The sequence below is a fragment of the Xyrauchen texanus genome, chromosome 27 (assembly GCF_025860055.1).
Source record: "Xyrauchen texanus isolate HMW12.3.18 chromosome 27, RBS_HiC_50CHRs, whole genome shotgun sequence".
Taxonomy (NCBI): domain Eukaryota; kingdom Metazoa; phylum Chordata; class Actinopteri; order Cypriniformes; family Catostomidae; genus Xyrauchen; species Xyrauchen texanus.
In genome coordinates, this window is record NC_068302.1 from 31,675,493 (window position 1) to 31,697,777 (window position 22,285).

The 22,285-nt window shown below is 37.3% G+C and overlaps 1 protein-coding gene across 2 annotated transcripts in view; it reads right to left on the reverse strand.

Annotated features, from left to right (window-relative positions):
- Positions 1 to 598: 598 nt before the first annotated feature.
- elavl4 (ELAV like neuron-specific RNA binding protein 4) overlaps positions 599 to 22,285 on the reverse strand; it is a 126,084-nt gene continuing 104,397 nt past the window's right edge. The window contains exons 6-8 of one of the 2 annotated variants that reach the window (XM_052095123.1): positions 13,446 to 13,671; positions 8,131 to 8,169; positions 599 to 4,606 (exon numbers count right to left, since the gene is read on the reverse strand). In XM_052095123.1, coding sequence (XP_051951083.1) covers positions 4,279 to 4,606; positions 8,131 to 8,169; positions 13,446 to 13,671 — 593 coding nt within the window. In that variant the 3' untranslated portion in view covers positions 599 to 4,278. The remainder of the gene's footprint in view (positions 4,607 to 8,130; positions 8,170 to 13,445; positions 13,672 to 22,285) is intronic. The other variant, XM_052095124.1, reaches the window with a different exon arrangement.

Genomic DNA, 22,285 nt, shown 5'->3' on the forward strand with positions numbered 1-22,285 from the left:
GGGTTTTAACGCAATGCGCTGCTTTAGTCCGGTGTAAACAAGGAAAAAGAGTAATAACAGGTTTGGAACAACACAAGGGTGAGTAAATGATGAAAGAGTTAAAATGTTTTGATGAACTGTCACGTTAACAATACAAATGTTGTTTAAAGGAGGCTTAATTCATTTGTACATAGTCAGTTGACTTCATAAATACAGTTTATTTGCCTATTTTCTTTTATTAAAGCAGGGACATATAGTCATTAAAGACAAACTTCAGTCAATTCTTCAGGAAGAATACAGGGGGCACTGTGCTCTCATTATCATCTCACTATACCACAGTTGTCTGTGCCGTATTAGACTGCGATAGGCATGCTTAATGTAATAACCTAAATTTTAACTTTAGTGAAAGTAATAACACTGGCATTTATGCACATTTGGATAACTGATCAAACTCAATTCAAAAATGTGCAGCTCAAGTGACATTTGGTGCCTGCAGGGTCATAAGAAAATTAAACCTGAATATTTAAAATATCAAGATTTCTGAGTATATTAGTTTCATGAAGTTAAATCCTGTTGTGTTACATTTTTTGAAAACGACATGGCGCCACACAACTTTCCACATCTTATTTTATTGTCCCAACATTCAAAAGTACAAATAATTCAAACACAACAGTTTTATGAAAAAGAAAAAAACATTTACAGCAAGTATTTTTTTTCCATATTTTGTTTCCAGTTTCAGAAATGACCTAAACTAGCAAGGATAACATGAAGTCATTCATCGCAGTAATTTGATTGGTAATAAGAATAAGGATAATGAGAATAATACTAATCATAGTAACAATAATCAATAATCGATAGATAAGTAATAACGTAAGTAGGAGGGACCAGCTTGGTCCGGTGAACATTTTTTTTTTTTTTCATCTTTTTTGTCTTAAAAGATTTATAGATTTTTCAGATAGTAAACAAACACATTTCAGGAGAAAATAAATTATGACAAGAGCCTTGTTCCTCACTTTGCCTTCCCTCCTACACTACTGGCTTATGGGTTCCTATTGGCAGGCTGCCACTATAAGGCGCTACAGGGGGAGAGACGCTGCGATTTGGGCACGCACTGTAGAGGCATGGACCCATGTTTCAAACACCCCCACAAACTCTCTCAAACACTCACGTGCACACACACACACACACACACACACACACACACACACAGAGACAGACGCGTCCTAAACTTACTCCCTTACAGCATCAGCGCTTAGACACGCAGAGGGTGATGCCATTAACCAAAAGAGGAGGACATAATGTAGGAAATTTGTTCATCAGAACAACATTCTACTGGGGTCATTGCATAATTCAAACTCCCAGCCGCAGCGGGGTTTGAGAAGGGCTGTGCCGCCGCCCCAAGAGGCGGAGCAGCGGAAGGATGGATGACAATATAGGTGTTGTTGAGGAGGTGGAGGAATGTAAACTGTTCCTGATCATACAGTATCTGCGTGATTTTCTTTAGTTCTCCAGCTTTCACACCGGTCTTATCTCAACATGAGCTGAGCTCTCCATTCAGGAAATTTACCTCTTAAAATAGACTATATCTTAGAAAATATATAACAGGTGTCATCTATCAGATAGTATCTTCTGTAGCTATTTCTTTTTTCTTCAACCAGTACAATCAGAGTCAATACTTTTTTTTGGAGTATGGCAGAAGTCATTTACATGAAGGTTACATTTCAAATGCAATGAATAATACTAAAACAATACAGACACATATTAATCAAATTAGGGCAGCAAAGCCTGACAATAATGTGGTAGAGATCCATGAGAAACTACATTTCAAACCCACATTTTTGCATAAAGTTTAATCACAAAGCAACGGTAGTGTGTGGAGGGAGGACGGGAAGTGGCTTTTAAAACTACACAAACTTATCACAGGTTATATTGAACCAGAACAACTGTTATAACATTCTATTAAGACTAAACTTTATTGAAAAAGATTTAAAGATTTATGTTTAACAAGACAAGAAAAAAGCAATAGCAAATTGAACTATCGGCTAGGTTATGCATAGCGAGTAACTGTTTCTATTAATAAGGGAAGAGCCTCACCAACCCTCTTGACATTTTTTTCGTTTTTGACTTTAAAATTTTTTTATATTGTAATTTTGATATATTGGTACAAAGCACAAACGTACTAAAATTTCTCAGTGCACAGGACTAATGGAAGAGCATCTCCCCTAGTCATTTGTTCCCTTTAGCTCAGAAAGACCCCCCCCCTCCCTGTACCAGAATCACGCATAAACACAGACAACATAAGAAACGAACGAATAAATAAATAATCGAGATAAATAAATAATTTAATCAATGAGACAATCAATCAATCAATAAATAAATACAGATTTTCTCAAGAAGCTTTTTGTTCGATATCTTTTGCTGCGGCGGTAAATCAAATAATTAGATCCAAATTTTCAGTAATTTTTTTTCTTGATTTTTTTTCTTTATCTTCACAAGCGACATGACAACATATTAAACAGGATTCCTCACGAGTTTTCTAAGTAACTGAACCATCACTTCATAAAGTTTTCATATGAAAAAAGACAATCCCAAACAAAAAGCAGGACAACTCAGATAGATATAGATATCGGAACAAAAAATGTTGACTATATATCATCTATTTGTACACAACAAAGAAAGACACAGTTGTAATAGATCCTTTGAGGAAACGAATACTAGACTAACAAAACTAGCTAATTATCGCTGAATTTCGACAAATGCTGTACACTCAGCAAATAACCTAGAAGTAAGCAAGCCAAAGAAAACTCGTCAAGTGATTCTACAAGGCCCGAATTTGTTTATCTGGGGGACCAGATGGGGGCCGACAATCAAAGTAAACAACAACAAAACAAAAAAGATAAAACAGCAGCTTAATATAATGCCAACATCAAAATTGTATTTTTTTTCTCTCTAAACAACACGAAGAACAACAAAGTTGGATATTTAAGATATGTGAACCATGTAATATAGCACCTACTGTTGATTGCTAAAGGAAGTACATCTCAAATGCAATATCACAAAATTAGAGCGAACGAAACGCAACCATGTATGCTTTCCAAATGGATAAGTGTGTGTGTACACGTACGACTTTATTAATTATATCCCAAAGACTGATGGTCTAAATAAAATGAGTGGATGATGAGTGGCCTTGCTTTGGGCTCTTGACTATAAAGATGTGATCAGCCTGGGAAGAATCCCTCTCCTATTGGGTATCCATGTGGAGTAATTACTGCTATGAAAAATTACCAGCCTGAATTTGCATCTCTTGATAAATTCTTTCATCTACAAAACCATTTCCAATTCGGTTCTCCCCAAAAAACAAACAACCTTTGATCCTAAAAAGTACCACGGCAGAACGAACAAGACAAGGTGGCACCTGACCCCTCCCCTGTCCCTAATTAGCCAGTCAAAATATTTTTCTCTTTTTTCAAATCCAGATTCTTGTAAAAATTCTTCAATAATTATTTGAATCATTAGTTATAAAAATAGATCTTCTTTCTCTTTATTTTTTTCATTTTTTCTAAATGCATTTTCAAGCAAAGAGATTTTCTCTTTGGCAACAGTGTGTGTGTAGGTTTTTTGTTGTACGTAACGTGTCATCAGGAGTGCTTACCCATCCCTTCCCTCTCCCCTCCCCCTTATCCCCCGTGAGGACAGACATGTGTTTTGCTTGTTGTACAAAACCAAAACTATGCTAGAAACATCTTCTGCATTAGAGAAAAGGGATGGTGTCATCCCTGTTAAATAATTTGGGGGATTTCTAACAATTTACATCAAAACAAATGAATGAATGATCACTGATTTTTAAAAAGAGCCCCCTCCCGTTCTCTTACCAGGGAGGTGTTATTCTAACGACAGTGGATCCGGATTTAAAAAAGAACGAATAAATCCTGAATCGAGACCAAGAGAGTTTGATCTAAAGAAGGACATTTTCTCCTTCAAAATAAGGGCGGTCTGGTTTTGCTACTGTTTACAGAGAAAAAAAAATTAAAGAAAACAACCACAAGAACTCAGAAGATATATAACATAATCCCTGTACCACTTCCAGGGTCTCTAAATAATGAATATTCTCAATTTGTCATTTTGTAATACTTAGGCAGCATTGGCTTATAGGTCCAAAGTTATATTATAAGCCATATCCAGTTCTTTTTTGTGGGTTTGTTGGTTGGGTGCGTTCCTGTTTTGAGTAGCTGAGTGGGCAGAGGTGGGTTTTAGTAATAGAGGAGCTGTTAGGAGCTACGCAAGTGATAGGAAGGGAGTTCAGGACTTGTGGGTCTTGTTGGTCTTGAAAGACACCTGCAAGACACGGTCACCCAACCGATACCCATTCAGACTGGCGATGGCCATGGCCGCTTCATCGTAGTTCGTCATTGTGACGAAACCGAACCCCTTGCACTTGTTGGTGTTGAAGTCGCGGATCACCTTGACGTTGTTGACGGCGCCGAATGGTCCAAAGAGCTGCCACAGAACACTCTCGTCTGAGTCTGGCGACAGGTTGTAGACGAAGATACACCAGCCCGTTCCTGTGTGACCTGGGATATTCATCCCTACTAGACTTGTCATGCTGTCAATAGTGATGGGAGAGAACCTGGAGGAAGAGAGAGAGCGTGAGAAATGAAAAAGTCAGGAAGTTGTTTTGTGGCACTGAATCACTGCTGAGAAACTTGCCGCTTCTAAATGTCTTCACCTGCTGATTATTGAAGAGTTGCACTAAAACTCTGCATTGCTATGCAGACCTGCAATTTCACCTTAAAAATCAGACACAGGCAGATGTGATCGTGATTAGGCCTGGAATATCATAAGTTGTGTGCCATTGCAATCTTTCCATCTACCACTTTTTATCCGTCACAAGTGTGAATACCTGCTCCATTCTTCGGATGCAAGGCAAAACGGTGGGGTTTCTGAATGGCGAATGAAAAGGCTGCGCTTCGATGCCGGCTGCAAGGGTCTGTGCAGAAGTGTCATTCGCATGGGCGCCGAGACACAGAGCTCTTTTCTTTCTCTGTCTTCCTGTGCGGATCTATTGGGAAACTAATTACAGGAACTCTAAACATTAATACCTTCGAAAATCATCAGAGATTTTATATGCGACCGAGTAAATCTGCTCTTATTCCTCTTGTAATCTTTCCTTTCTTCCCCATTTTTTTCCTACCACATGATACAGAGATTTGAATGCTCAGTTGATTTCACTTAATTGCCTTTCCGCTTAAAGGAAATTTCCACTTTAAATAAAAGGTAAATTGGATAACAGGTTCATTTTGTGTGCCATCTCTCAAGGAATGACTATAGGCATTATTGGGTGTGCTTTAATTGAGATTTCCGCTTTGCTGCCGCCGTCTTCAACGAAGAATGGGCAGGGTGGGGGGATAGGAAGCAACCAGAAAGCAAAAAATGGAAGCCGTGCTTTCCAGCTAGCTAGCATGGGGAACAAGAGTGTATTCTACACACACCCTCTGTCGCTCTGCAGTGTGTGACTGTGATCGATAGCACTGCACGGACTACAGGGCCGGCCAATTCCCTGCTTCTTGTTCTGCCAAGAATTACTCAGTCGTTTCATCTGCGTTTTAGCTGGTTCATCCTGGCAGAGTCAATACATCTGTCTCTCTCTTTCTCTTTTGTGTCCTGTTATTTGTGTCTCATAATGTAAATGAAGGGTATAATGGTAAGTCGGCTCACTTTGCGCCGTGTGACAAGTAACCATCTCATGACTTCAATTATGCTGGTATTTCACTGTAAATAATCAATCTGTCACCATTATTCATCATGGGAAGGAGGCAATATATGGTAATTTGGATGCCAGTCATCTGTAGTAGAGCGAGCGGGTGAGGATCGGATGAGTTTATTGCTGACACAGAGGCGTCTCGTGACTAATAGGGCAGGGCCGAGCGCAGCGCTGTCTGTTGTTCCAACTAAGGCGAACAGTTGGACAAGGAGTTGCATAGCAACAAGCAACTGACCTGGAGCCATCCCACCCTTCTGTGCTGCCCACCTTCACCTAGTGATGCTCACTTCTTTAGACTGGGCTTTGTTCATTAATTACCTACTGCAGTGTGCTCACTGAGCACAATGCCTCCCCCCTAAATTCTCTCTCTTTTTCTCTCTCTTGAGGCAAGCAGACTTATGTGATTTCCTCATGGCCTTTTTCAGCAATTTGACAGCTGATCGCACAGTGTAAATAAAAAGGCGTCTTCGACTCTTCATTTGTTTTGAAAGATCTTGCTGCCTTGTTTGCATATCCTGTTTTATTGTTTTCACTTCCTGAGACTTGTCAGCTCTCGACACGGAACAGATGAAGCACAATGATTTTTTCGAAACTGGTTCTCTGCAAGCATGCTTTCCTAACAACAATAACTGGAATGGTTAATTCTGATCAGCATCCACTAAACAGAAAAGATCTTCTCAAGAAAGATCACAAATACACTAAAATATGGAGCCTTTAGTCTTGAAACTATCTATGAAAAAACGCACACACAATGCACAACCTTTCATGCTACCCCATCTTAGCCTTGAGTCTTTGGTGTTCAGTGGACATCAAAGTGATTCAATAGATAGTAAAATATGCAACAAAATGTCATAAGCACTAAAACATGTTGAAAAGAAGCCTTTACACTAAATCCACAGCAGCACAAAGCAAAAAGAACATGAGCAAGCCCAACTGATCAGAGGCTCCTAAACCTGCAGTGAAATGCTAAATTTCCTGCAGGGATCCAGGTGAGATGTCACCTCCTCCGTCTAGCTCTACACCAGCTCATTTAAACAAATAAATCCAAAAAATAAGGCAATAACTAACAGCCTTCGATCTAACCATTTACTATATTAGTAAAACTTTACAATACAGTTCTATTGGTTAACATTATTTAGAAGGATAGTTCACCCAGAAATGAAAATTCTGTCATCATTTATTTGCCCTCATGTTGTTCCAAACCTGTTTGACTTACCTTCTTCCATTGAAAACAGAAGATGTTAGCCAGAATGTTAACCTCAGTCACTATTCACTTTCTTGACATCTTTTTTTTCCATTACAATGAAAGTGAATGGTGACTGAGCCTAACATTTTGTCTTTAATCCCCTTTTGTATCCCACCGAAGAAATATGGGTTTGGAACAACATAAGGTAGAGTAAATGATGACAGAATTTTTTTATTTTTGGGCGAACTATTTCTTTGATGGTCAAAATATCGTTGTTCATTATTTGTTAATGTTATTTCCTATTACATGAATCAATGTTAATGTATACATCTTTTAATGTAAAACATGATTTATTAATATATGTAGAAATTAACATTATCCTAGATTAATAAATGTTGCAAAAGTATTGTTCATTGTTAGTTTGTTCATTTTTTTGTTGACTAATGTAAATTAATGCAACATTATTGTAAAGTGTCTCCAATTTATGTACAGTATTACAACATCTCCTAACCAGGCGTGATGCGACAAGTTTCCAGTGACAAGAAATATTTCTGCCAATAAGAATTACTATTTAATATTGGACCAATGAGATTTCATGAATAACCAGCATTATGCCTCAGAAATAAAAACTACACGATTGACAAAATGTCCTGTTGCTCGTCACTTGTCATCGACATGGCTTGTTAGGACATATTGACATGGAAGAAATTGTATGACTTTGCCGCATTGAGTCTGGTTAGGACACAGTGTTAAGTCTATATAATGAGAATTTTGTTACATTTTTGCCAGTGGTGGGTTTCTGTGTAAAAATCGTATGCAGCTATCTACAGTATAACATTAAGCTGGACGGAGGTACGGCTTCAGCACCTGAATCCTGTGGAAGCCATGCCTCAAAACATTTGCTACACACAATAAAACACAAAATACCAAAATGGAATATAGAACTCATAATCATCATAATCAAACAATGCATACTCAACACTACAAATTATAAAATATTCTTACACTTATGTTTTAGGGCTACTGATTGATAGGTTGAAATAAAGAGTAATCGAGTTAAAAATAAATTAAAAAGGCAAAAACAAAAGGAAACTCTAGGAAAGAGATTAACTTTGAAGTGAATGCGTGTGATTTTTAGAAAAGAAGGAAGAAAAAAATCATACTGTCAACATGGACATCTGGCATTCGGTGAAGTTTTAATTACCTCTTAACGCCATAGGCCATATTAAGCAAATTGTCCAGCCTGTAAAGAGAAGGAGGGTTCTGGGGTTAATGCCAGGCAGATGGTCGACTCACTCAATGGAACTAATTCTACATCCCTGCCTCACTGAAGGAAGACACCCATCCAACGATGGGCCATTACACTGTGCTGCCCCATCAGGCATCTCAAAGAGTCAATCATACATCCAAAGAGCAGCAGACTTGAAGTAGCTCTAATACACAGGAGGCCACTTGAATGCCCAGCCAGCACCACACATACTTAATGTGCTCTTGCTAGCTGCATTTTTGGGAGCGTTTAGTCTTGAACTTAAAGGAATATTCCGGGATCAATACAAGTTAAGCTCAATCGACAGCATTTGTGGCATAATATTGATTATTTTCATTTGAACACAAAAATTTATTTTGTCTTACCCTCATTTTCTTTAATAAAAGCAAAAATCTGGGTTACAATGAGGCACTTAAAATGGAGGGGAAGGGGGTCAATCCGTAAATGTTAAAATACTCACTATTTCAGAATTATAGCCATCAGACATAAACAATATGCGTGATAACATGATTTTAGTGTGATAAAATTGCTTACTAACCTTTTCTGTGTAAAGTTATTGCATATTTTACAACTTCGTTGCCATGGCAATGTAATGACAACAAACCCTAAAACAACTAAAAATGACGATTTCATCAACTTTACATCTTAAATAATACATTAATTTTAACAGAAGAACTAATGTAAGTGCTTTTATATACAAGTTGGCCCCATTCACTTCCATTATTAGTGCCCCACTGTAACCTTGATTTTGGCTTTTTTTAAAGAAAATGAGGGACGAGTTGACATAATTTTTTATGGTAATCAATATTATGCCACAAATACTGTCGATTAAAACTTTTATTGAACTCAGAATATTCCTTTAAGTCTAAGAATGTGGTAGTCCTAAAATTGCTTATATTTTGTTATGGCCCAGGAACAGCAGCTATACTGGATAGCTTATTTTTATGTTATGTATAGTTAACATAGATAAAAATATAATTTTTGATAGATTTTACTGACAAAGACTATATAATGTACAGAAGATAAATGAAGACTTTTTGGCTGCTTTTTGAACTATGTGAAAAGGAGTGGAATTACAATTAAAGGGATAGTTTACCCAAAATTAAAAATTCTGTCATTATTTACCTACTCTCATTTGTTCCAAACTTATATACAATTTTTACTCCATTAAAAAAAAAAAGGGAGAGGTGTGCCTTAGTCACTATTCACTTAAATAACATCTTTTATCCATACAAGTGAATGGCGACTGAGGCTAACATACTGCCTAATATCTCTCTTACTTTTCCACAGACGAAAGGAAGTCATACACTCTTGAAACCAAAAGAGAGTAAATGATGAGAGAATTTCAGTTTTTTCCTTTTAATTAACTTAAAGGATCTGACTTTTTCCTCCTGTTTCTCTTAAAAAGGTGAATTCGGGCAATTCTGGCTCTTTTGTAATAGAAATTAATGGCACAAAGTGGCAAAAATTACCTGAAGTCACCCCTATATTGTTATACTGTAATGTATTTATACAGTATTGTGATGATTAAATGGTGATTAAAGGGGATATGAAAGTAAATAGAAAACAAATCAACTCGAAAAAAGAAAAATGAATGAGATATTAAGAATGATTCTTAGTGCCAGAGCATGTGTAGATGATATGCTAGTGTAATGGATACAATTGGTCCGAGGGCATTTTTCAGCCTACCTGAAAAATTTTATATAAAATAAAATTTCAGTGAAGTTGGAGGCAGCCTGTATTACGGCATTAACTGGGAGTGCCCTTTTGCTGTCTCTCTATTAGCCCCTGTAACCCACTGGGCAAGTGTATTATGCTTTCCTTCCCTGTCAGTCATTCGAATTTTGGGCTTCCGTCTGTTTGGCTACTCTGCGACCTCTGTCCTAACTCGGCTCGGCCCTGTCTCATTTCAAACACAGACACCCACACCCACACACATAAAGAAATTAGACACTTCAAATTCAAGATTCAGAAAGTAGCCCTGAAATAGCACATGTATGGTCAGAGTCACCATTCAAATATAGGGGTGTGTTGTTTTTTTATGCAGGTGTTTGCTGTTGCAGTACTTGAAATGGCCTGCAGTGATCATTCTATCAGATGGTGGCCCATGTGACTGGTGAGTTTAACTGAATTATCAACATTCAAATGAATTATAATTAAACTATTAACTGATTTTGAGTTACATGTTTTATCCCTCTTTGACTTGAACTCTTGTTTTCTATACTCAGTTATCCATATAGGACTCTCCATTGACATAATGATTTTTATACTGGACGAACTATAGATTCTATCCCCTAAACCTAGCCCTACCCCTAAACCTAACCCTCACAAAAAAACTTTTTTTGCATTTTTAATTTTAAAAAAAAACAATGTTTAGTATGTTTTTCTAGTGATTTGTATTATGGGGACACTAGAAATGTCCTAATAAACCATATTCATAGCATAATACCCTTGTAATTACCAGTTTGTAACCTAAATAAATTGTCCTCGTAAACCACCTAAACCCACACATAGCCTCTCTCTGCAGTGGGTCAACAGTTGGTGACTACCTTCTGTAAAAACAAGGACATTCAGTGTGTCAAGTCATTAAGATGCCAATTAGTCAATTAGGGATGCAGGTTGCTTTTGTGGGTAAATTAGATAATTGGTGAGAGGGCTCTGAGGTGCAAAAGCAGATATCTGCAGGCGTGTCTCAGCCCAGCTCGCCCAGCCTACAGCTTTTCACCCGGCCTCTCCAAACACAACACAATGACACCTTTGTAAGGCCGACTAATACATGCAAATGGGGCTCATCCTTTTCATATCTCTTCAATAATAACTGCTTGTGATGTATGAAGAATTAATTACTAATTTCTGTCATCAGTATGGCTGAGCGGTGCTAATTGCTCAGCGAGTCCTATTTGTCTTAACAAAGAATCACATGCTTTAGTAAACATCACACTGACAGTTCAGGCTTCTAGAGGAGATAGATGGTAACTAATCCAAACTATTTCATAGCTAACAAGCTATCCTACTGATTTCCATGCTGGTGTAGATGCTGGTCTAGTTGGTGAACTAGCATAACCAAGCACAACTTAGTTGGTGAATGCTGGTTGACCATTATGGTCTTTCAGGTGACAGTGGTTCAAAAAGAGTCTTGCTGGTTAAGCTAGTTAATGTGCTGCACTTATACACTATTTACTTCTAGATGAAATTTACAGCACATGGGAGCCTATTTTGGATTAAGTTAAGAAGATTAATACTTCACATACTGAAAGCAAAATCTAAACAAATAGTATTTTGCATATGCAAAAGGTGAAGATTCAAGAAGCTAAATGTCTAAAGCTTGAGTTATCAATACCGATTCGGATGTCTGCTTGATTGTGCACTGATATATGCTGTAATGAAGCTGTAAACTTTCACTGAAAGATGACTTCATCTATATTGGCATGCTTCACCAGCTCGGAGCTCATAAGACATGACTCATAGTTAATGTGAACTAGCCTCAGAGGAAAGGAGATCTTAAGCAAAGACCTACCAATTCAATAGCAGGATCAAAAGGTGCTGTTATTGTTGCCTGCTGTTTTGCCTACATGAGTAGTGAGGGCTATGCCAGTGAATTTTACTTTGCAGAGTCATTAAAAAGGTCGAGAACCACTGCTTTGGGCTGTAAAGGTGTTAGCTGCCAAGTTATTGCTGGCCTGCTGAACTTAAATAATATATCAGATGTGAAATGAAAGAAGGGGAGGATGGCGTATGAGAAAAAACAACAACAGAGGGAAATTGTAAACGACAGAACCCCACTGTCTCTTATCAGTCCTTCAATTCTGTTTCTTTCTTGAATCTCGTTTTGTTTTTGACATTTTTGAGGAATAATCATTCATCGTTCACAGCTAGAGGTGGGCGATATAGCAAAAAAGAAAAATCTATATTAATATTTTTCAGCCTTTTTAAGATGTTCAATATCCAGTATATATTCAATATTTGTGTGCATTTGCTTTGAAATGGCTTCAAATGTTGGTAACATTTCACAATAAGGATGTATTTGTTAATATTAGTTAATGCATTAGGTATCATAACCTAATAATAGACAATTATTTTTATGGCATATTACATTACATTTACATTTAGTCAATTAGCAGATGCGTTTATCCAAATTGACTTACAAAAATGAAGACAGCAAGCAAATTGTTATACAAAAGTCAAGAATATCTGCAGTATCACACTGTCAAATTCTCAGATTAACTGTAGTAGTATAGTAAAGTATAGTATACTAGGCATATATTAATCTTTGTTAATGTTAATTTAACCAAATACTATTGTTCATTGTTAGTTAATGTTAGTTCAAAATGCATTAACTAATGTTAACATATACAAATTTAAAGTTAAAAATTATGTTAGTAAATGTTGAAATTAACATTAACCTAGTTTATTAAATACTGTAATAGTGTTGCTTATTTTTAGTTCATGTTAACTAATGTAGTTAATTAATGTTACTATAATAAATACAACCTTATTGTAATGTGTTACAAAAATGTTAAATGTAAATCAAGTTAAAATCTATCAAATTATGTTTTCCACACTGTTTTAAATTATATATAATATGTAAGTATATGAACCAATATAACAATACTTACCCAATACATAAATACTTAAATTAACTCCATAATACAATTAATAGCAATATTTACCTATATATAATTGTACACTTTATATCAAATAAAAATAATTGCCATGCTGAGAATTCCGTAATTTTTTTTCGTCATAACACAAATGAATTAGAGGTTTGAATCATGTCAGAATGATTCAAGGATATAAATTAAACTTACCAACTCTAAATCCATTTCTACTACTGAAGTTTAAATGAAATCGTAATGCACTCATATTCATTAGTCATGAGACAAGACAGGATTTCAAAACTAGTTTAATGACATGCTCTTTAGGAAAATTAATGAGCAAATAAATAGCACCTTAAAATCAATGTGATATTTAATAATGTTAATGTTATATCGTCAACAAATTCATCACAAATGTATTGTGAATATTAAATATATTGCCCAGCCCTAGTTGTGACAGAACTATAGGAAACATGGTTTTATAATAGCAACACCTATTTTCTAGTCTTTATACATTTCTGTTTCACAAATTTTGCCATCTTCTCAATGGATTTATGCTTTATAAAATACTTGATAGGAAATATTCAGCACATTTTAGAATACTAATGTTTGCTCAGTGTAATCTGGTAGCTAATAGACCTTTCAGACTATATTTACCTGAACCTCTGCGCTTGGTGGTGGAGGGGCCCAGGGTAGCGTCGGTTGGGGGACTGGTACAGCTGCGACAGTAGTGCCTGACTGGTCTTCTGGCTTGGGTTGTTGGCAAACTTCACCGTGATTGGCTCAGCAGCTCCGGACGGCTTCTGTCCATTCAGACCCTTGATGGCTTCCTCAGCTTCTATCCTCTTATCAAAGCGAATGAAGCCCACACCTCGCGAGCCACCTGTGGGGCCAGCACACCAGAAACAACAAAGCATACACATACTGGATTTATCCAGATTATAACAGCAAAATAAACCAAAACAGAGGGTCCATTGGGTCTCATTCACTAATAAATGTGAAGTATTTTTAGTAATTTTCTTACCCTCCTTCTAATGTTGATGAATCTGGATTATTCTAAATGAAGAGTGCACACAAAGTTAGTAATCGACATAATACACATTCCATCTCCATTCCGCACACTCATTTACTCAGGCTCACTTAGTAACTAAATTTCTTAAATAATCAAATCTCTTACTTAGTTACTCAATTACTCAAATATATTTAACATAATACATTTTGGCTTAACACATTCCATGTTTAGAAGGTCACGGTAATTACAAGATTCTGACTAGCAAAACCCATTCACGTCTTTGTGGAACTTCCAATTACAAGTTGTAAACTTGGAATTCTATGAAAGCTCTAACTTGATGTCATGACATCATGTAAAAAGAACCAACGTGGCTGGGCCTCAACAGTAAAAGGTAATAGTGAACACATTTTTGTTTAAAATGGTTGACTTTGATTATTATGTCAAGGTTTTCTGGAGCAGTTTCTTAAATATTTTGCATGAACATATAGAGGTGAATTAATGTAGTGATAAATATTGTGATGTTATAAACGACAAAGCCGTTTTGGCATTATGAATGTTGACATAAACACAAATAGCTTTTGAGTTCAGTGGACATGAACAGCTCTGATTAGAATCTTGTAAATACAGTAATTCAGATAAGATGTGAATGCAGCATATGGCCATGTCCACACTAATACATTTTCTATTAAAAATGCATTAATTTTGCACCGTTTAAGTTTCGAAACACTCTCCATTACTGCATACTTTGGAAAACGAGGATGTTAGAAAACGTAAAACTGACTTTTTAAACAAAAAGGGTTAAGTGTGGAATTTACCTAAATTAAAAAAATAAACAAGACCCAACATATTGATAAACGTACAAGTACATGAATATGCACAGTTAGTGAATGAGACCCAGTATGCCAACATACACGGACCCTTACTATCCATTTCTATATTTAGTAACAGAAATTATTCCGCAAATGATTCAGCGTCGAAAAACGACAAATGGCAGAGATATGCAGTCTGTGTGACGGATCCCATTGCTGGTGTCACATTATGCAAATTAGGTGTGAGAGCACGAGACGATTCTATTGGCCATCCTACATTCCAGTGCTGTCAGGCAGACATGTAATTTCTTTTCTTTTCTTCTTGAGAGAATGGCAATATTGTGTAGAGATGTTTTTGCCTGCTGTAGTGGAAATTGAGTGTGTGTGCGTGTGTGTGTATGAGTGTCTTGCTCAGCCTCATGCTGCGTGGTTTGCACCAGCTGACGGCCACATGCCACCTCATGGTATGCAGCATGTCTGTGACATTTCCATGTTTTCCAAGGCGATGGTTTTGACCGCTACCTGAAAGTAACATTTAAAAGAGCCTAGTTAACTAGGAGGTCTTTTGTTGGACTGGTTTTTAATGAGACTATCCTTCTGTGCTGGGGAGAGGTGCATGCAGAGATGACTCGCCAAGACGGCAATTTGCATAATACAATGAACACATATGTGTGTATTTGTGTGTGCCTTCACACTCACTCACACTGCTTTGTATTTTGTCATTTCCTTCTCCCCTCACTGTCTCAGCTGTCACCCGCTAGTATTGATGTTTTCTGTTGTGCTGCCTGAGTGTCTTTTGATACATTCAGTTCTGCAAACAAATATTTGCACACGATCTTTTCAATGCAGCAAGTTTTCATTCAGACTGGCTGCATTACTCTCTTTCCCTCGCAGCGTGAGTCATTCCTGACAGCTCTCTCCTTTCCCAAAACCTGCTCTCTTTAATTAGACTGACATAGGTAAAGGTTCGAGTAAAGAAAGTATGTATTATTCCAGGGAGTTTGGAATGCACGCTTTAACTTTACACTCACCGCGGAGTGATGTTGAGGTCAAAGCAGAATCCTTAGAAAGTGGAGCAGAGAGAGGAAATGGGGAATGACACCTCCTCTCTCTGTTTCTCTCCTTCTCTCTCTGTCTGGAAGATATCTGACATGCAACAGTTCAAGTATCTAAAAATACAAGAGATTACAAATTCTGTTTCATAAAATTTTTATCCAAAACTAGATTACTTTTTATATTTGTCTGTCAGTTTAAGCACGCTGCAATAAACTGATGGATCTGACACAAACTATATGCTATCGTTGCTTTCACTTGGAGTGATAGATGAGCATAACTGAAACTGTAATCGTGGGAAGGTCTAAGGTCAAGCATTTTCAAACCTATTATGAGGCTATGGCATACTAAAATTACTATTACTATTACTAATATGCAGTATATACAGTTGAAGTCAGAAGTTTATATACACTATGGCTGATGTCATTAAAACTCTAACATTTTTAACCCTTCCACAGATTTAATATTAGCAAACCATAGTTTTGGCAGATAGTTTAGGACATCTACTTTGTGCATTACATGAGTAATTTTTCCAACAATTGTTTACAGACAGACTGTTTCACTTTTAATTGACTTTATCACAATTCCAGTGGGTCAGAATTGTACATACACTAAGTTAACTGTGCTTTTAAACATCTTGGAAAATTCCAAAAAGCATGTCAAGCCTACAGACAATTAGCTTCTGATAGGAGGTGCACTGAAGGTGTACCTGTGGATGTATTTTAAGGGCTACCTTCAAACTCAGTGCCTCTTTGATTGACATCATGGGAATATCAAAAGAAATCAGCGAAGACTTCAGAAAAAAACCTCCACAAGTCTGGTTCATCCTTGGGAACAATTTCCAAATGCTTGAAGGTAACGCGTTCATCTGTACAAACAATAGTACGCAAGTATAAACACCATGGGTCCAAGCAGCCATCATACCACTCAGGAATGAGACGCATTCTGTCTCCTAGAGATGAACGTAGTTTGGCACGAAAAATGCGAAACAATCCCAGAACAACATCAAAGGACCTTGTGAAAATGTTGGAGGAACCGGTAGACAAGTATCTATATCCACAGTTAAACAAGTCATATATTGTCATATCCTGAATATCTGTTCAGCAAGGTAGAAGCCAGTGCTCCAAAACACCTTAAAAAGCCACACTACAGTTTGCAAGTGCACATGTGGTCAAATATCTTACTTTTTGGAGAAATATCCTCTAGTCTAACTAAACAAAAATGTAACTGTTTAGCCATAATGTACATTGTTATGTTTGGAGGAGAAAGGGTGAGGCTTTCAAACCGAAGAACACCATACAAACTGTGAAGCATGGGGATGGCAGCATCATGTTGTGGGGTGCTTTGCTGCAGGAGGGACTGGTGCACTTCACAAAATAGATGGCATCATGAGGAAGGAAAAGGATGTGGATATATTGAAGCAGCATCTCAACACATCAGCCAGGAAGTTAAGGCTCGGTCGCAAATGGGTCTTCCAAATAGACAATGACCCCCAGGCATACCTCCAAAGTTGTGGCAAAATGGCTTAAGGACAGCAAAGCCAAGGTATTGGAGTGGCCATCACAAATCCCTGACTTCAATCCAATAGAAAATTTGTGGACAGAACTGAAAAAGCGTGTGCGAGCAAAGAGGCCTACAAACCTGACTCAGTTACACCAGTTCTGTCTGGAGGAATGGGCCAAAATTCCAGCAACTTATTGTGAGAAGCTTGTGGAAGGCCACCCAAAAAGTTTGACCAAAATTAAACAGTTTAAAGACAATGCTACCAAATACTAACAAAGTGTATGTAAACTTCTGACCCACTGGGAATGTGATGAAATAAATAAAAGGTGAAATAAATAATTCTCTGTACTATTATTCTGACATTTCACATTCTTAATATAAAGTAGTGATCCTAACTGACCTAAGACAGGGAATGTTTTCTATGATAAAATGTCAGGAATTGTGAAAAACTGAGTTTAAATGTATTTGGCTATGGTGTATGTAAACTTCTGACTTCAACTGTATTAGGCGTGTAATGGTTCACTCATCTCACAATTCATTTCAGTTGTAAGAATTGTATAATAGAACACTAAATATAATGGCCGGATTTAAATATACCCACATTTATCCACCATTAATATGTAAGGAAATTGTTAGCATTAATTTTCAAGGTATGGATTAAGGTGCCCGCGTACCTCCACCAATGATATTTAGGAACAATATGTGTTATGAATTAAATTAAATTGTGCGTATGTCTACGTCATTATGTAGGAAAATTAGCAACTTTGCATACCTCCGATAATAATATGTAGGAAATTGTATAACGGAATTATCCATGTTAGACCACCATTATAAGAAGGATAAATGACAAATGGTCAGATTGTAAATCGGAATACAATTCTCCACCATTAACATGTAATACAACGACTCGTTGTATCCAATCACAATTAATATGTAAGGAATTAGCCTAATAATGGAATTATGATTAATTCACTTATTGAAAGAATTGTTAACTCTTTAGAGTAATACTATTCTCATGGCCTATTCAAAATATTATCACAAATATGTTTAGATGTAGTTCAAGTTTCGGAGCACAGATCTTTTAAAAATCAAGTGATGACATTTCTTATCAAAATATACCACAGTCAAATTAGTTGTGAATACAAAAAAGACTTTATTGCTAATCTAAAACATCAAACTAACTAACACATTTAGACAAACATAAACAACGGGTTGGTAAGTGAGATGTAACAGAAGGTGAATGGAAATGATCTGTACAGAGAAAATTGTCTATAGACAATGCCTTGAGAACTATCGATACATCATTTAGTCTAACTCGATTTGCAATGGGGTTACTCAAATTATTTTAAAGAGACATCAGCATTTTTAGCGAAAGTTTGGAGATGCACATGCGTTTCATTGCGCTGCTTTGGTTCTTTGTAGAAAGTTCTGGTTGTTCTGTCAATGTTTTGGACCTCTGTTAAAATCGTGGATAGTTTGTTGCTGGAATGAAGCGAGGACTTCCGCAATGTAGACTCTCGACTCCTTTCACTTGTGTGAGTCGTAGAGCAGAGAGGGAGAGGAGCTTCCTCAGAACTTTGCATTCTGAGCTTTCCTGGACTCGACATTGTGCGAAGCCAGCAGATGAAGGGATAAGAGCCCAGAGCCAAGAGGGCAGAGGCGGAAGACACGAAGAAGTGCAGAAGAGAGCTGAAGAAGAGGGCATTCGTCTTAGGTGGGGAGGCTTTGTACTGTTGAGGCTGGCCGCACCTCAAAGGTGTTTTGAGCTAATCAGAAATATCTACTGCTGGGTCACATGGTCACCTCTTTCTGAAGGTGATTAATGAGTCTTTGTCTGTGAAGATTCCCATTTCCAGCTCAAATTAGGGCAATGTTTAATCATGACCTTTTATATCTCGGATACAACTTAATATATAAAACTATAATATAAAAAACTAATTAACATAAACATTTCTGAAATGCTGAAAGAATCTCAACGATAGTAAACATGATGTGCTTTATCATGAATTGTTACCATTCCAGTAATATGACATGAATAAAATAAGATCAAAGATTATAATCATCAATTTGTCAGTTATCAGTAATTACAAATCACTACACATATTTTAAAGGTTACATCAGGCTACAATCATTTGTGTAAGATAACATTTTACAATCATAAATAGACTGTGTTGTGCAGTGTTGAACAATACAATGAAGTCTTTTGCTCATGTTATAGCTCATAATCCATGTATATGCATTGTTAAAACCCAAGAAAAGTTCGTTTCGCGATTGTGTCAAAGTTCCTGAATTAAAATGACATGTCCTGCTAAAAAGAGTTCTAAGGGATCCTTTCAAAGACAGTTTTAACATGTGACACAAGAAATGTCTCATGGTGGTCATTCAGTATATAAATGTAAGTGTTCGTGTGTTACGAAATAGGGCTGAAACTATTAGTCGACGCTATCGACAACGTCGACAATAAAAACTTTCAACAAAAATTTTCGTTGATGAATAGTCGTTTATCTCATTTAACGTAACATGAGAGCACATTAAACTCTAATGATGATACATGAGAGCAGCACTGCAGTTCGCGCCTGACTGAGAGGAAGAATTACACAGCTCACAGTCCAGATGCATTCTAAACTTTCCAAACCACTTTAGGTGATATAAATGGCAAAGTATGAGGGAATTGTATAAAAATACCAAATAAGTAAATACAAAAACACACTCGTTGTGGAATAAGCGGAATCGGAGCCCTTTAAAGGAAACATTCCGGTGTTACAGCTTAAATGCAGTTATAATTAATGCGTTATAGCTTTATTAAAGTTAAAATATTACAGAAGCAGTAACTACAAACTCTGAAACTTGCATTTCTCTGTGCGGTCAGCACCTCTTCCATGAGTTGCATGAAGTGTCTTGATCTAAGGGGGAGATATTGAAACTGCACCCAGCTGAGGCACACTCTGACACAGGGACGCTCATCCCTCGAGCGCGCATGCTTGCTGCAGCTAGATTAAAATGTAATGGATTGCGACTTATTGTATCATAATATATGTCACTGTACATTTCATATCGTGCAATACGCAGCTTTATTAATAAGAGAGAGTTAAGATAGAAAGCTTACTTTTTTTTTCTTACTTTATAGACATATGCAAAACATTTTTTTTTATAAAAGTACTGTTTTTAAAAGTGCTGAATAGTCCAACAGAGATGTACTGATACTAAAAACAGCCCAGAAAAGGGCAATGGTGACACCAAATGGAAATATTAATTAATGCAAAGACCACACTGCATGGAATTCTGCGCAATGCATTGTGCTTAACTCAACCTTCCATTTCTGGTGTTATGAATGAACCAAAAGTAATTACAGCTACCATTTTTTCCCTTCCCCTTTTCTTCCCAATTTGGAATACCCCATTCCCAATACTCTCTAAGTCCTCACGGTGGTGTAGTGACTCGCCTCGATCCAGGTGGTGGAGGACGAATCTCAGTTGCCTTCGCGTCTGAGAGCGTCAATCTACGCATCTTATCACGTGGCTTGTTGAGGGCATTAACGGAAAGACATAGCACATGTGGTGGCTTCACACTATTCTCCGTGGCATCCATGCACAACTTACCACGTGCCCGACTGAGAGCGAACCACATTATAGCGACCACTAGGATGTTATCCCAACATGACCCTACCCATCCTAGCAACCGGGCCAATTTGGTTGCTTAGGAGACCTGGCTGGAGTCACTCAGCACACACTGGATTTGAACTCGTGACTCCAGTGGTGGTAGCCAGCGTCTTTACTCGATGAGCAACCCAGGCCCCTAAGCTAATATTTCTAAAATCTCTTTCTTAACTCATTATTTAATCTTAACTCATTTGGAATTAAAAATTACAGTTTTTATTTCCTAGATGATAACTTGATGTCATTTAGATGCACAGTAATGAGATCATGTGACAACAAAGTAGCATACTACAGAAATAAGGTCTATTGTTTCACATACTTAAAAAAATTGAGTGCAGTATTCAGTTATTAGTAAGCTCGTATTCAATCACAAATATCCTGCACATGTTTGAATAGTTACTGATAGTCTGACTGCAAGCCATAACAAATCATAAAATTATTAATGATTGGTGTGACGCCTGTTAAACAGCAAACAAATTTTGTAAACACTGTATATTTTGTGTCCTTTTGTCCTCTGGAAGTAGGTTTTGTGCCATACCTAAAAAAAATAGCTTAGAGCCGTAGGGTAGGTAGTCTGTACTGTGTTTCAATCCAAAATGGTTTGGACACTAACACAACTATCGTGAAGGGATCTTTTTTACTTGGGTGGAAATAGTGCTGACCACTGTCATTCCAGCTGCGACTCAGCAAACAGCTGACAATCTATCAGACGCCTGCAGAATCACTAAAATTATGATCCAGAAGAAAAGCTTGCAGTTTAACAGTTAAAAAATGCAAATGGGAGCCTTAATGTTGACTTTGCTTTACTTTTTTCTTTTCCCCTCGCTTCCCTGACATTAACATAATGAGCCTGCAGCCGCTTCTATAACAGGCTGCCTAAACAAAGCAAACGGCCAAGCTAAAACCGGAGACACTGGCACCGCTAGCTCCTTTTTAGCGCTTATCACGAACAGAACAGAGTTACAGCTACAATGTGCCGGTTAAAGGCACTATTCTCCTGGTAATCACTCCTACCTTACATAACTTTCTACCTGCACTTATCTCAGCTCAGCACACATGAAGCCAGAGAATGCCGAGTTTAATAATAACCGTGACACATAGAGCGAGTGTGCAAGAATCGGTGGCAAGAGACCGCCACTGCCGGCCTGACAAAGCGCTTTCTACTGTACGCCCACTGTTCTGTTACTCGACACTTACTGCATAGAGAGAGAGAAAGAAAGGTAGAGGGAGAGGAAAAAATACTCCTTTGGGAATAAAGGAAAGCTCTGAAAGCTTGACTGTTAATGAAAGCCTTCTCTCCTCTGTCTGAACATAAGCACCTCTGTTGTTTCTCATTCTCACTTTTAAGTGGCTGTGCCAACTGATGGAACATTTATTAAACTGGTGCGCTAAATATATGATGAGGGGGGAAAGCGTACACTTCTTACCATCGCTTCTGCCTAATCAGAGAAAGGAGAGCAACAT